General features: G+C 35.3%; 1 protein-coding gene across 1 annotated transcript; it reads right to left on the bottom strand.

Moving 5' to 3' along the window:
* Positions 1 to 9,621: 9,621 nt before the first annotated feature.
* Positions 9,622 to 15,708, bottom strand: CLEC3A (C-type lectin domain family 3 member A). Its single transcript, XM_074223888.1, has 3 exons — positions 15,473 to 15,708; positions 12,264 to 12,347; positions 9,622 to 10,703 (listed from the first exon to the last, which is right to left on the bottom strand). The coding sequence occupies exons 1-3, from the start codon at positions 15,579 to 15,581 to the stop codon at positions 10,312 to 10,314; spliced, it is 585 nt and encodes a 194-aa protein (XP_074079989.1). The 5' UTR covers positions 15,582 to 15,708; the 3' UTR covers positions 9,622 to 10,311.
* Between the last annotated feature and the right edge of the window lie 208 nt (positions 15,709 to 15,916).

Raw genomic sequence — 15,916 nt, 5'->3', positions numbered from 1 at the left:
TTCTCTGGACTATGAAAAGGAGAGAGGAGTTTTCTCATGCTGGACTCCTCCATTAATTTAATCTATGGGACTTGGAACTAAAAACACCTGCCTGGGTTCAAGAGAAACTTCTGCTATTCATTATTTGTGTCACTTTATAAAAGTCCCTTGACAATCCTAGGTCTCAATTTCGTTATTAATAAGACATTTCCTTATTAATGAGACATCTTCTAAAGTCCCTTAAAGCTTTAAGATACTGTAATTTGTCTCAAACATATTGGTGTTTTTGGTCTTATTTGATAACGAAGGACAAGAACCAACCAAAGCTCTAAATCCCTAATGTATTTTCTGAGAACCTCAGCATAAGAATGGGCATTGATTGTTAGTAAATCAGTTTTGACAATCCACTCAACTCAAATAGAAGCCAGTCTTAATACTTTTGCCAGATGAGAACAATCAGTCACACAAACTATTTGTGAACAAGGCAGACATCAATTGACATAACATCATAGGCTTTGGTCAAAGTGCAGAAAATCCTTGATCAATTTAGATGTCCTTGGAAGTGAAATGATTCCCCATAAGAGATATATTTGGAATGATTGAGGGGTTTAGTCATGCCCTGTAGTCAACAAGATAGTTTGGAATCAAGAATTCAATCTATTATTCTGATTCTTCTTTTACAGCATGAAAAATATGAAGAAATAGGGGCAAAGATGTGATGCAGTGGATAGAGTACTGGCCTTGGAGTCAGGTCGATGGGAGTTTGAGTCTAACCTGACACTTGCCACATATTAGCTATGTGACTTTGGGCAAGTCACTTAACCCTGATTGTCTTGCATCCAGGTCCATCTCCAGTCGTGCTCATTCCTATCTGGCCACTCAACCCAAGATGACTCTGAGGAAAGAGTGAGGCTGGTGAGTTAGCACCCCCTCACAAATATCCAGTTCATTTGTATGTCATGGCATCTCCTTCCTGATGTCATGGTCTTCTTCAAGGATGAAGGACAAACAATAATAACAACATTATGAAGAAATGTTTGACATGATTGTACATATACAACCCATATCAGATTGAATGGGGAGAGGGAAAGAGAAAAATTTGGAAAATGAATGTTGAAGCTATCTTTACATATAATTGGAAAAAATAAAATGCAACAACAAAAAATAAATAAATGTTGATCTATTGGTTAATTGTTATTAAATCTCTAGCTTAAAATAAAGAATTCAGTTGTCTAGTGATTTAATGGTAGAATCTTCTAGCCAGTACTCTGTAAGTGAATCTTATGGAGCAAAGAAAGAGCTCCCCCTTCCTTTGACAAGAGAAGAACCTGGTAACTTTTAGAGTATTTGAAGATTTGAACCTTTTCAGTGAAGTCCTAGTAGTGACCCCCTGTACAGCAGTGACTGGTGGTAGTGGTTGCATCAAGAGCTGAGGATAGACTGGACCTGAAGAAAAACTGTATTCTACATAAGGGAATGTTTTGAGGATTACCACAAAAGGACTTCCAGAAGCTGTAAGTTAGCTCTTTGTCACATGGATCCTCTGAGCTTGAGCTCCCTTTTCTCTGGCCTCTATATGTACTGGTGGGCAAGTGTGTTACACACTATTTGTGGTGAATGGGGTGTTAGTTTGTACCAACTATACCATTTTAATGAATATCTATTTCTAAGAGCTAAGTCTAACTGGTTAATTGGTAACCAACCACTGATAATCATGGGGGTCTCATAGGTACACCACTCAGGATTGGTGAGATATAGATTTAGAAAGACATCACCAAACTCTTCAGGACTATTCCTGAGTCCTGAAGGAAAATATAGCAGCTCTATAGGTACACAACCTGACAATACAAAAGTGGGTTGGGGAAGTAGCTTCAGTGAATGTGTTATTTCTGAATCAGAGACTATCAGTTTTGAAAGAAACATCCAGTCCAAACCACCATATGTGAACTGGAAGATGATTTTTCCTGACTCCAAGTTTAGAACTCTATCCACTGTGCCACCTAACTGTCCCTGGAACCCAGAAAACCTGAGTTCAAATTCAACCTTAGATACTGACTGTGTGACTTTGGGCAAATCACTTGCCTTCTGTTTATTTCAATTTCCTCAATTCTAAAATGAATAGTAGTGATGAGAATGGCCATCCTTGTTTCTCACCCCTGATCTTATTGGGAATGCCTCTAGCCTATCCCAGTTGCATATAATGCTTGTTTATGGTTTCAGATAGATACTGCTTATTATTCTAAGGAACAATCCATTTATTCCCACACTCTCTAGTGTTTTTAGTAGGAATGGGTACTGTATTTTGTCAAAAGCTTTTTCAGCATCTATTGATATAATCATATGATTTCTGATATGTTTGTTGTTGATATAATTAATTATACTAACAATTTTCCTAATATTGAACCAATCCTGCATACCTTGGATAAATCCTACTTGGTCTTGGTGTATTATCCTAGTGATAACTTGCGGTAATCATTTTGCTAAGATTTTATTTAAGATTTTTGCATCTATATTCATCAGGGAGATAAGCCTATAATTTTCTTTTTCTGTTTTAACTCTTCCTGGTTTAGATATCAGCACCATATTGGTGTCATAGAAAGACTTAGGCTGAGTTCCATCTTCACCTATTTTTCCAAAGAGTTTATATAGAATTGGAATCAATTGTTCCTTAAATGATTGATAGAATTCACTTGTGAATCCATCTGGCCCTGAAGATTTTTTCTTAGGGAGTTCAATAATGACTTGTTGAATTTCTTTTTCTGAGATAGAGTTGTTTAGGTATTTAATTTCTTCTTCATTTAACCTGGGCAACTTATATTTTTGTAAATATCCATCCATTTCATTTAGGTTGTCAAATTTATTGGCATAAAGTTGTGCAAAATAATTCTGAATTATTATTTTAATTTCCTCCTCATTGGCGGTGAGTTCACCTTTTTTTTCATTTATGATACTAGCAATTTGGTTTTCTTCTTTCTTTTTTTAATCAAATTGACCAGAGGTTTATCAGTTTTATTGTTTTTTTCCCCCATAAAACCAGCTCTTGGTGTTTATTAGCTCAATAGTTTTCTTGCTTTTGATTTTATTAATTTCTCCTTTAATTTTTAGAATTTCTAATTTGGTATTTAATTGGGGGTTTTTAATTTGTTCTTTCTCCAACTTTTTTAGTTGCATATTTAGTTCATTAATTTCCTCTTTCTCTAATTTATTCATGTAAGCATTTAAAGATATAATATATCCCCTGATAGCCACCTTGAATGAATCCCCTAGGTTTTGGTATGTTGTTTCATTCTTGTCATTATCTAGGATGAAATAATTAATTCTTTCTATAATTTGTCATTTGATCCACTCAGTTTTTAAAATGAGGTTATTTAGTTTCCAATTAATTTTGGGTCTAGAGGCGGCTAGGTGGTGTAGTGGATAAAGCACTGGCCTTGGAGTCAGGAGTACCTGGGTTCAAATCCGGCAGACACTTAATAATTACCTAGCTATGTGGCCTTGGGCAAGCCACTTAACCCCATTTGCCTTGCAAAAACCTAAAAAAAAAAATTGGGTCTATATCTCCCTGGCCCAATATTGTATATGATGTTTATTGCATTCATTATTTCTGCCTTTCTGCCATTGATCATTAGGTTTTTAATGCCCTAGTACATGGTCAATTTTTGTATAAGTGCCATGTACTGCAGAAAAAAAGGTATGTTCCTTTCTATCCCCATTCAGTTTCCTCCATGAGTCTATCATATCTAGGTTTTCTAACAATCTATGCCTAGTATTCTAAAATATTTAGAGAAATGAATCAAATTTATAAAAAAAAAACCAACCTATTTCCCAATTGACAAATGGTCAAAGGATATACAGAGGCAATTTACAGATGAGGAAATCATAATCACATGAAAAATTGCTTTAAATCATTACTGATTAGAGAAATGCAAATTAAAACATCTCTGAAGTACCACCTCTCAGACTGGCCAATATGACCAGAAAGGATAATGTTCAATGTTGGAAGGGATGTGGGAAATTTGGGACACTAATTCATTGCTGATGAAGCTGTGAACTCATCCAACCTTTCTGGAGAGCAATGTGGAATTATGCCCAAAGGAAAGTAAAAATGTGCATACCCTTTGATCCAGCAATACCACTACTGAGTCTATACCCTGAAGAGACCATGAAAAAGGGTAAAAACATCACTTGTACAAAAATATTCCTAGCAGTTCTGTTTGTGGTGGCAAAGAATTGTAAATTGAGTAAATGTCCATCAATTGGGGAATGGCTGAACAAATTGTGGTATATGTACGTTATGGAACACTATTGTTCTATTAGAAATCAGGAGGGATGGGAATTCAGAGAAACCTGGAAGGATTTGCATGACCTGATGCAGAGTGAGATGAGCAGAACCAGAAGAATACTGTACACCAAAACAGCAACATGGGGGTGATGAGCAATTTCAATGGACTTGCTCATTCTTTCAGTGAAATAATTAGGGACAATTTTGTGCTATCTGCAATGGAGAATACCATCTGTATGCAGGAAAAAAACTGTAGAGTTTAAACAAAGACCAAAGACTATTACCTTTAATATATTTTTCAAAAAAGTTATTATGTAATTTTGCTATCACTGATATTTTATTTTTTCCTTAAGGATATGATTTCTCTCTCAACACATTCCATTTTGATCAATATATATCATGGAAACAATGTAAAGACTATCAGACTGCCTTCTGTGGGGGGGGTGGGAGGGAGGGAAGCGAGATTGGGGAAGATACTGTAAAATTCAAAAAACAATAAAAGAAAGAAAGAAATAGTCCTAGTAGTAATATTTCTGAGTCATTAAAGAATAGGCAAAACTTTTGGGGACTTGTTCCAAATTACTTTCCAATTTGGTCAATTCACAACTCCACCAACCATGCTGGTTTCCCAAAAGTTCTCCCAACATTTTCAATTATTCTTTTCTTCTAATCTAATAGGTGTGAAGAGAACCTGGGGGTTGTTTTAATCAGATTGCTTTAATTATTTGTAATTTATTCCTTTAATTTTCTTAAAATCTTTTATAGAAATGTTTAATCACATCCTTCTACCTTTCACCATCTTCTCTAAACTATTTATCTTAGGTGTTTCCTGTTCCCTCCTGGGTTTGCCTTGATTTAATTACTGTTTTAGATCTTCCCACTCCTCACCCCCCAACATTGACAGATGCTTAACCAAGAATGGCATGATCATAAGTAAAAGTGACACATTTATTTAGTGAGGTCCTATATGGCCCTTGTTAGATTGGCACTACCAATGAAAAGTAATCTCTGTTGCAATGGTACTTATAAGCAACATGATATAGTTGAAAGAGCACTGAACTTGATTTTGAATTTCAGATTTAAAGCTTATGACTTTTATGACTCTTTGAGTCTCCATTTGCTCACTTGTAAAAATAGGGATTATAATCATGTGACAACCCCTATTCCCCACCCAGGGATATTGTGAGAAAAAGGACTTACAAATCTTAAAGCATTTCAGAAGTGGTAGTTGCTATAGTTTAACCTTTTTTGAAGGCATCAGTCCTGCAATGCTTTATTCCTTTGGTGATCCAGCTCAGCAGTCTGGTCTGGGCAAGTTCTAGCTGGTGTCTGCAGGTTTGAATGTCTCTGATATTATCAAACATGGCAGAGAATATAGTTTTCACATAGGGATGAGCAACAGTAATTGGTTGAAGAGCCTTCAGTCCTCATTAGACAGTAAAAAAGATCTATAACCAAGAAACTCAATTTGAAGTACATTGTGAAAAGAAGACGTAGGCTAAAATGGTGTCTTCAGAATATATTGATGTGCAATATTGCATGAGTGATATGATGAGAGAAAGTTATCTTTTTTTTAGTTTCTTTTTTTTGCAAGGCAATGGAGTAAAGTAACATGCCTATTAAGGTGCTCTATCCACTGTACCACCTAGCTGCCCCAAAAGTTATCCTTAAGTGAAGCCATTTAAGATATGTTTTGTATCTGCTTCTATAGATTAAGAAAATTATTATATTTTTAAAATAGAAATATAGTTGATGATTTGAGCTCTAAAATGATTTTGGAGAAACAATTTGAGGAATATGTCCAAAATGAAAAACAATCATCTTCTCAAGGGATGGAATCTTGGGCCATATTGTAAAAATGAAAGACAACAGAGGGGCTGGGCTGTCTGACCTATAAACTGGGCAGTAACTTTTTGGGTGCAGAGATCATTGTTTCTTATGCTCAATGAATTTGAGATGAGCAGTGAGAGATATGAATGTGAATATCACTATGGAAGTAATTTTTGTACCCCAATAGAGACAGTGTGGTATAAAGAGTAGTGCACTTGATCTAAAGTCAAGAAAGCCTAAATCTAGATCCTACTTCAGATTCTTACTGTGTAACCTTGGGTAAGTCATTAATCCTCTGTCCCTCTGTGTTCTCATTTATAAAATGAAGAGGTTAGACTTAAAGACTTTCAAAAGGTACCTCCTAACTAAATATATGATCTATAATCCATGTGGCAAAAATAGACAGCAGATGAACTGTCTGATGTACAAATTGGATAGCAAATGTTTGAGTCTGGGTGTTTAAACAGAGATGGAAATCAAGTGTGAGAACATTGATTCTGCTGATTGATGGAATTTTGATTAGCAATGAAAGCTTTGAATATGAATGTGAAAATAATTAAAAAAGGCAATGTGGTATAATGCAACCCCCCACCCCAGGACTTCTTGTCAAAAGACCTAGGTTCAAATCTACACTCTAACACTGAATTATTTGGGGCAAGTCATTTCTTCTCTCATTTTTAGCTTCTGCAAAGTAGTGGAGTCAGATCATAGTATATTTAACACAATAGATACTTAATAAATGTTTGGGAAATTGAATTAAGTCAACGGTTTGAATGTCCACCCCGCCCCCAGGTCTATTGCTTAGAGTTTGGGAAAATTCAATATTACAAAGAGTACGAAGAGATACTTCCTAGACAAGTTTTTAATCTATTTGAGTCTTGAATCCTTCATAAGTGAATAATGGGTGGACATGAACCTTAAGAACAGAATGACTATAAAATAGGAATAGATAAGATGAATGGATACAGAAAGAGATATGGATATATAGACAGATATACAGATGGACAGTCAGATAGAAGATAGATAGATAGATAGATAGATAGATAGATAGATAGATAGATAGTAATCTCCTTTCTTCCTATCTCATTGTTGTTGTTCATCCTTCATACTTGAAGAGGACAATGATTTCATGACATTGAGGTCAAAGTACAAGATGTTCAACTGTGGCTGAGCAATCTAATTGATTGGTCAGGCACAAATAGCTCAAGTGCCTGGTAAATGTCTGAAGCTAACCATGGTCCAGAAGAGAGAATTGTGAGCTCAGAATCAGGAGATGGGTTCAGATAGAAGGGTCATCAGATACAGATTCAAATAGAGATCACTTGATACAGTGAAAATAGAAAAATTTAGAGTCAAAGGGCTAGGATCCTAATCCTGGCTCTGCCACTTACTGTCTGTAGAACCTTGGATGAATTAATTCATTTCCCTGGATGTTAGTTTTTTCTCCTATAAAATGAGGGAGTAGGTTTGTTGTTCTTTCAGGTCCCCTCTAACCTTTATTTTATGATCCTATAAAATTCTGTTTCTAACACTTTTTTGGCACTAAGAACACTGACTTCTCATTTCCCCCCACGATATGCTGAAGCTAACTTGTATGTTTTAAGAGAATTGATGAATTTTCAGTTCAGAATCAACTGTTATGCCTTCACCAAAACACCCCTGATATCACCTCTCTAATCTTTAGTGCATCTATTATAGCATAATGAAAAGTACATTAGTTTTGGAATCAGAAGATCTGAATTTGAATTCTGAATTTATTAGGTACTAGCTATAGAACTCTCACTAAAATCCTATGAGCTACAAAATAGTGATCATTTAATTAAAATTTTTAATTAACACCTACCATCTGCAAGGCCCTGAAACAATATTCCTTAAATTATCTACTTTATAGGAAAACTCTTGTAAATTTTCAAGTATCATAGAAATTTGATTAAATGGTCATAAATAAATCAATGGAATAGATTTTTCCCTCATTCCACAGATCCTGATTCATCTTATAATTTGTTAATAAAATGGCAGAGTTATTTTTCCCTTTTTTGCTTTCTGTGATTTGTCATGTTTTCCTTGATTGCAATCAAAAGTATGAGAGAGATGTTGAGATGTTGTCTCTAGAGTGGTTATCAAATAAAACCCACTAAATTTATCTTGTCCACATTCTGATCTAGTGTCTGCAATTACTTACTGAAAAAGAGGTTGTATTCCCATTGCATCCAGGGCCATCTTCAGTCATCCTCATCCATATCTAGACACTAGATCTAGATGACTCCAGAGGAGAAAGTAAGGCTGGTGACTTTGCCTTTCCTCACTTTCATCTAATTCACCTGCATGTCATGACATCATATCCCTGATGTCATAGTCCTTTTCAAGAATGAAGAACAAGGGGGCATCTAGGTGGTGCAGTGGATAGAGTACGGGCCCTGAAGTCAGGAGTACCTGAGTTCAAATCCGGCCTCCAACACTTAATAATTACCTAGCTGTGTGGCCTTGGGTAAGCTACTTAACCCCATTTGCCTTACAAAAACTAAAAAAAAAAAAAAAAAAGAATGAAGAACATGAAGAACAAACAGCAACTGAAAAATACCAGGGAAGCAAGCATTGTCTAGAGGGGTGATAGTCATTACCTTGTCTAGTGAGATTTGTATCCTTCTTAGATGGATGTGACCTCACCACCACCACAAGGAAGCTGTCTAATATAGCAAAGAGATTGTGGAATTTAGTTTCAGGGGAATCTAAGTTTCAATCTTAATGCCATCATCTAATTGGGCAAATCACTTTCTCTTTCTAGGCCTTATTTTCCTCACCTTTAAAATAAGGTAATAATATTTGTACTCTCTAAACCCCAAGATTATTATGAGGAAAATGTTTTTTTCAAGCTTAAAATACTTAAAGATTTGGAAGTTCTACTAAAGGGAATAGCAATAAACAAGGAGGTTCCCACAATCTTCCAGTTTCTGTCCTTCTGTGAAGTAAAGGGTACAAATATAAGCATTTCCATATTACAAATGAAGAAATTTAGAGTCTGAGAGGTGAAATCATGATCATCAGGTTAATATGACTTGGCAACTTGGCAATATAGTTAGGATTTCAATTTCTTATTTAGGAGTAAAACTAATTTAGTTTTTCAATAGCTTAATACTTAATATCGGAAAATTGTCTAAATTTGGTGTAGGAGAAAGGGCACTGAACTTGGAGTCAATAGATTACAATTCAAAAGGTCTTAAACTTACTGATGCCTGTATGACCTTGGACAAGTCAATTCCCTTCTCTGAATCTCAAATTCTTCTACAAAATGAAAGGATATTATTCAGTCAAACTTTCTGAATTGTAAAGATATATGGATTTTGGGGGCGGCTAGGTGGCGTAGTGGATAAAGCACCAGCCTTGGAGTCAGGAGTACCTGGGTTCAAATCTGGTCTCAGACACTAGCTGTGTGGCCTTGGGCAGGCCACTTAACCCCATTTGCCTTGTAAAAATCTAAAAAAAAAAGATATATGGATTTTAATTTCAAGACAGGCAAGAAATAGTGAAGGCTGACAAGTACTAGTTAATAATAATTTATTTTTTAGACTGTTCTAAGGTGACAAAGCACTTCCCTCATCTTATGAAGTAGACAGTACAACTTTACTAACCCCATAATGAGAGAACTGAGCTATAGTAATTTGGACACGGTAATAAAGCATACAAGTATTAAAACTAGAATTCAAACTCAGTTTCACCAATTCCAAAGCCATTTTTTCCATGATTCCGTCAGAATGGATAATTTCTAGATAGCTTTCTTAAGTTGCTCAAATTCTCTTCATTCCTAAATGATTAGAAATCTTATCTCTCAAATTGCCATGACATCACTCAATAAGTTTGATCAACCTCTGATGGAAACTGGCAGATTTCCTTCATTACATAATAATCATTAAAATATTTGACTTAAAACTCATTTTTTTCAATGTTACTGCAGCAGCCAGTGGCTGAAATATTTGACAAGGTGAGTCCCAATAGGAAGATTTTTTAATAATGTGCATGTTGCAGGATAGACATTTCCAAGATCACACAGCCATACATATAACATGCTGTCGATTGGACAAGCCAACCATTTTGTTCTAACCACACATGACTGTCTGGATTTCCATTCTTGCCTTTCTGAATCTTATGGATGAGCAGCATCTACCAATAGGAAGGGTCAATATCACATTCTGCCTGGAAGCTTTGTGTTCAAGAGGAACCCTCTAGGGAATGACGAATTCACATATGTATCTCTTGCTACTTCTGCAAGACTCATCACTCCACTTTCCTTGAGCTGCCTGGGAGAACAAGGCACAATTTTCCCTCTTCCCTCCATTGGGTTGTGCACGATCCCAGTTGAGGAAGGTAATGGCAATACCATTGACATCAACAAATTTGCCTTCATTTACCATGTCATTAATCCCCAGCCAAAAATCATTAACACCTGGCAGACTCTTTTTCCCATAGTCTCGAAGGGCATTGGTTTCATCGCTGTTCCTGGGAATGACCAGGGTCCCACCTTTGGAAATGCAGTCCTCATTTGCCTCATGAAAGTGCTTGGAGACATCAGATGACAGGTAGCATTTTTTGTGAACTTTCATGCCTCGAAGGCAAACTATAAAAAGAATAATGATTTTAAATGCCTAAAGTGACATTACAATAGAAATCAATTATACTGAATATAGTTATCAAACTATAATTTAAGATAAGTTCATGGACCCCAAGATAAGAATCCTTGCTCCATTAGAAAAAAAGTTCTTTATGCACATATTTAAGTCCCCAATATTTAATGCAGTACTTAGACACAAAAAATATTATTAAATGACTTTCATTCATTCATTTCTTGGATAAAAAACATAAAAGTATGATGCCAGGCTCATACTCAAAGACTTTCCATCTTGGTAAGGCCTGATGAATCTACTATATGCATAGTAACTTAATAAATGTATTTTTCTCCATTAGTTTATTTCATTATTTTGACTTTTTTTACCTATTCCTTTAAAAAATCAATCTGAAGACCATCAGGAAATCACCTTGCATAATGGACTTGGTGCTCAACTAAGAGCCAGGACAGCTAATTTTCAGTTATAGTAGTTATTCTAATTAACTGAGAGCTAAGTCACCTTCTTTGTCATTTGGCAAATGGGACTAGTAATACATATTCTGCCTTATTCATGCATCTGATATGAGACTCCAGTGAGATAACAAATGTGATTTTATAAACTAAGTAGATGGAAAGGGTCTTACTACCTAAGAATAACTCCCAGCAAGTTATTTGGAGGATTATGGGACTGAATCTTAGGCCGGGTCCCAAAGTAGAGGGGGGAAAAACTGATTATAATCAGTTTTAATTAAAATTGAAATCAAGAAAACTTAAATTCAAATTTGACCTCAAACAGTTTCTCATTATATGATCCTATCTGGATTTCCATTCTTGCCTTTCTGAATCTTAAGGATGAGTATCATCTACCAATGGGAAGGGTCAATATCACATTCTGCCAGGAAGCTTTGTGTCCAAGAGGAAGGGAATGTCAAATTCATATATGCATCTCCTACTGCTCTGTCAAGATTCATCACTCCATTTTTCTTGAGCTGCCTTGTTTCTTCAATTGTACAATGGGTATAAAATAGTTCCTACTTCCTAAGATTGTTATGAGAATCTGATGAAATAATAATTGTAAAGTGCTTAGTATAGTCAGTGCCTACCTAGCCCATGGTAGACGAGTTAAAAAAGCCTATTTTATTCCCTAGGTGTGAACCAACTTCCTTTGCTTTTAAAGATTTATTTCTTGTTGGTGTTGAATGATGACAATTGTATAGCAATTTATTTGTTGGAGGCTCTCTTCTCATTTATTGTGGTATATTAGAAAAATCATTAGATTTGAATCAGAGATCTCTACTTAGTATCCTTGTGAACCATACTTCTTAGCTTTTACCTATAGTTTTGTCCTCTGTGGTCATCACTTAAGTTGATTAAATACTTCTTAAGTGCCTACTATGAGCCAGTCACTGTGCTGAGCACTGGAGATATAAATAAGAAAAAGAAGATAGTTCTGTGAAATGAAGGTCGTGGAACTGATTGATTTCTAAGACCTTTCTGGTTCTGTCATTTTGTGATCCTTTGATCCCAGATCTTCAATGACATCAATAAAGCATCCTTGCCATATTTTCTTACCAGTCTGCAGAGCTTGCATTTCCTTCAAGGCATTTACTTCTCTCCAGAGCTTTTCCACCTGAGTTTTTAGGTCACCATCCTTTTCTTTTGTCCACATGAGAAAGACATAAGAAACCAAGACAAGAATGTTGAAAAGTAATTTTGTTGAACAGATACCAACAGGCAGTCATGAAAGAAAATGCCCTGATTCATATGACCCACAAGCAAATGACTATTAGAAAGTTTCTTTGATGTATTTACTTAGAGCAATGTTGTATGATCTTGGGACAGTCACTTTTTCTCACTGAGCTTTAGTTTCCTCTTCTTTAAAATGGGAACAAAAATACCTCCTTCATAGGGTTGCTATCTCTCCCATCATTTTTAGATTCCTCCTTTGTAAAAAAAATAATATTTGAACGATCTACCTATTCAGGTAGTTGTAAAGAGTAAATGATAATGATGTATGGAGAATGCTATATAATCCTTAGATTGTATGATTTAGAGCTGTAAGTGATCACATAGACCATTTAGTCCACCTTCAAGAAAATGAGAGACAGAGAAAGGAAAATATTTCCTCAATGTTCCATAACAAGTAAACAGCAGAACTAGAATTCAAACAAGTTCTCTTATTAAATGTTTTGCTTTTTGCCTGTTTAGCTCAGATCTATTATTGTTATTATTTTTTAATGATTAGTGTTGGGGTACCTCATTTTTTATTGAATGGATTACTCATGACCTGAAGCTGATTTTAGAATAGGGTTAAATCCATTACAATAATTATTAAACACCCACTGTGTACAGAACGTTATTCTGTATACTGAAGAATATAACAAAGTTGAGTTCTCTGTTCTGACTATCAGAAGGTTCAAAGCCCAGTTGCAGCTAATCTATATGAGCATCACCTATAATAATGATACTATTTACTCCCATTTCTGTGGTGATGAAAGATTTATGAATTCACAATACTTTGAAATAGGCAATGAGAGTATTACTGTCATTCAACTGACAAGTCTTCAATAGTTAGCATTTATTCAGAGTTTTAAGGTTTGCAATGCGCTTTACAAATATTATCTTTTTCCTGACAAAAATCCTGGGAGGTATTATTAACCTCCTGTTTTACAAATGAAGAAACTGAGTCAGACAGAGGTTAAGTGATCTGCCTAGGATGATACAGTTAGGTGTCTGAATCCAGATTTGAATTCCTTTCTTTCTGTCTCTAAGTCCAGGACTCTATCTACTCTATCACCTAGCCATCTCCTTTCGTGCCTGCTACTGTGGTAGGCACTGAGGATATAAATACAATGAATGAAACAATACTTAATGACTAAGAACTTCCAATATAACAAGGGAGACAAGGGTATATATATATATATATATATATATATATATATATATATGTATATATATGTGTGTGTGTATGTGTGTGTGTGTGTGTGTTTGTGTGTGTGTATACATGCAAACATGCATTACATATATCATTATATTTTAATTTATGACTTAAATTATAGTACATATAAATAAAATATAACTTTGAATTGATATATATGTATGAATAACATAAAAAAGAATCAAAACAAAAACAAAGTAGTTTATTATAAGAAAGAGCAGACACTAGTTGTTGAGGGAATTGGTAAAAGTTTCATGTAGAAGGTGGTATTTGAGGGAGAGGGCATTTCTGTGGCAACTCTAAACTCTGGCATGAAATTCAGTGATTATTATGGGCAAGTTCTTTCATCTCTCCAAGTCTTAGATTCTCCATTTGTAAAATATACAGTTAAATTAAATGCTCCAAAATATCCCTTCACTTCTGACATTTTATGTTTTTGTTCTGTTTCTAACCATATTTAACAGTCTGTTATATAATCTAATGTCCCTTACAACTCCATTAGTTACCCTTCCAATTCTGATATACTTTCATACACTGTTTAAGCTGGAAACTACCTAAGAGATGCTTTTTTTCCAAACTTCATTTTACAAGTGAGAAACCTAACAATCAGAGAGCAATTTGCCCAAGGTCACACAGCTAAGTTATGGCAGAGCCAAGACTTGAAGCAGTCTTTCTCCCATTGAAATTCTCTTTCTACTTAGTCCCTCATGTGCTCTGTTGTATGTTCAAAGATGAACTAACTCTAATATTCTATGGTTTTGGATTCATGAGGAATAAAGCTTAAGGAATCCTAGTGACCTTTTTTCTAGAGCTGAGTCTTAGGCAGGGGCATTTTTCACCTCTCAGGTTTCCCACAAAGCCTCCTCTGTACTAGCTAATTATGATTTTTCCCCCCCCAAAAAATCCCATTTGGGAGTCTTGGTTTCTTCAGTCTAATGTTGAAAGGCTGCAAAAAAAAATCATTTTTTTGGGGGGGAGGGGAGGACTGAATCTTGAGATGTGCCCATGAAAAGTCAGGGACAAAAATAATTATCTGCCTTGGTCACACAAAGAGATATGATTAACAAATACACATTCATTAACAGATACTCCTGTTGTCTTAGATGTTAGACATTAGTAGCAGACACCATTTTGCAAAGGTCTTTTAAGAAGGACAAAATGGTGGTTATAAAAACTTGCCACATCATCCATTTCTCTCTGCATTCATTCTTTTTTTTCTCCCCTTCCCTTTCAGTCCAGTCTCCTTTTTGCATTCTCTGACCAAGAGGGGTTGGAATTGGACTTTAGGAAATTGTACTAACAAATATGAAAATGCCCAGAAAAAAACAACAACCACCTACAAACACTCAGGCCCAAATAGTAGAGAATTGGGAAAAGAATCTGTATAATAATGGAAAAGAAAAACATAGATGACAACTTCTCGACGCAACATTTATATAGTGCAATATGTGAATACTCATCTTATTCTTGTTTCTATGTTTTGATTATTCATAAAATATTCAATTCTCAGTCAGTTAGTAATGAAGGAAAATTGAAAGGAAATATCAGAATCACCTTTCCCTAGTAATTCCCTAAAGATTGGAGAATTACAGAAAGGAATATAGAGGAATTTTGATCCTTTCCTTTGACTTGAATCTTTGATAATCCTCCCCCCCCCCCACGTTGGAATATTTCTTAAAAGAAAAAAATAAACAAACAAAAACAAAGTAGTGAATATCTGAGCTGGAAAGAGTCTCAGAATGTAGAATGATATCAGCATTGGTAGATTTATGCTATGTTCTAAGCTCCCTTCTAGCACTTATAATTTCATGAACCTCTTAATATATAAAGGAAAAAAGGTTACCTTTTACTCTACGTTTGCTGTGCTTTCTAGCTCTTAATTTGGCAGGTTGGCTTTGGTCAAGGAGTAAAATAATGATGAGGATGAAGATCCCAAGTCCATTATGGGCCATTTCTTTCCAAGAAATATCAGGAGATTCAAGAGCAATTAGGAGCAAATGGTACAGCTAAATCGTCTTGGGCTTTATAAAAATGAACTTGGGAAAGCTGGCTCTTCTCCTTGCTCAAGAAACTAGTCAAACTGCTTCTGTTGGCTGGAGTATAAGGTGGTTCCTTGTTCTCCCTCCTCAGGTTAAAAAAGCTTCATTTTGGCCACATTTCTTGACTAATTTGCATTTTGACAGATGATTTCTATCCCTGGTACATCACATTTGACTGCTTTTTCCCTCCATTACTTGCATATCCCCTAGAATTCTGTTTTATTTGGGAAGTCTATTTTTTTTAAGTA

The sequence above is a fragment of the Macrotis lagotis genome, chromosome 1, assembly GCF_037893015.1.
Source record: "Macrotis lagotis isolate mMagLag1 chromosome 1, bilby.v1.9.chrom.fasta, whole genome shotgun sequence".
NCBI classification, from domain to species: Eukaryota; Metazoa; Chordata; class Mammalia; order Peramelemorphia; family Peramelidae; genus Macrotis; species Macrotis lagotis.
This window is presented reverse-complemented; position numbering and strand designations above follow the sequence as displayed.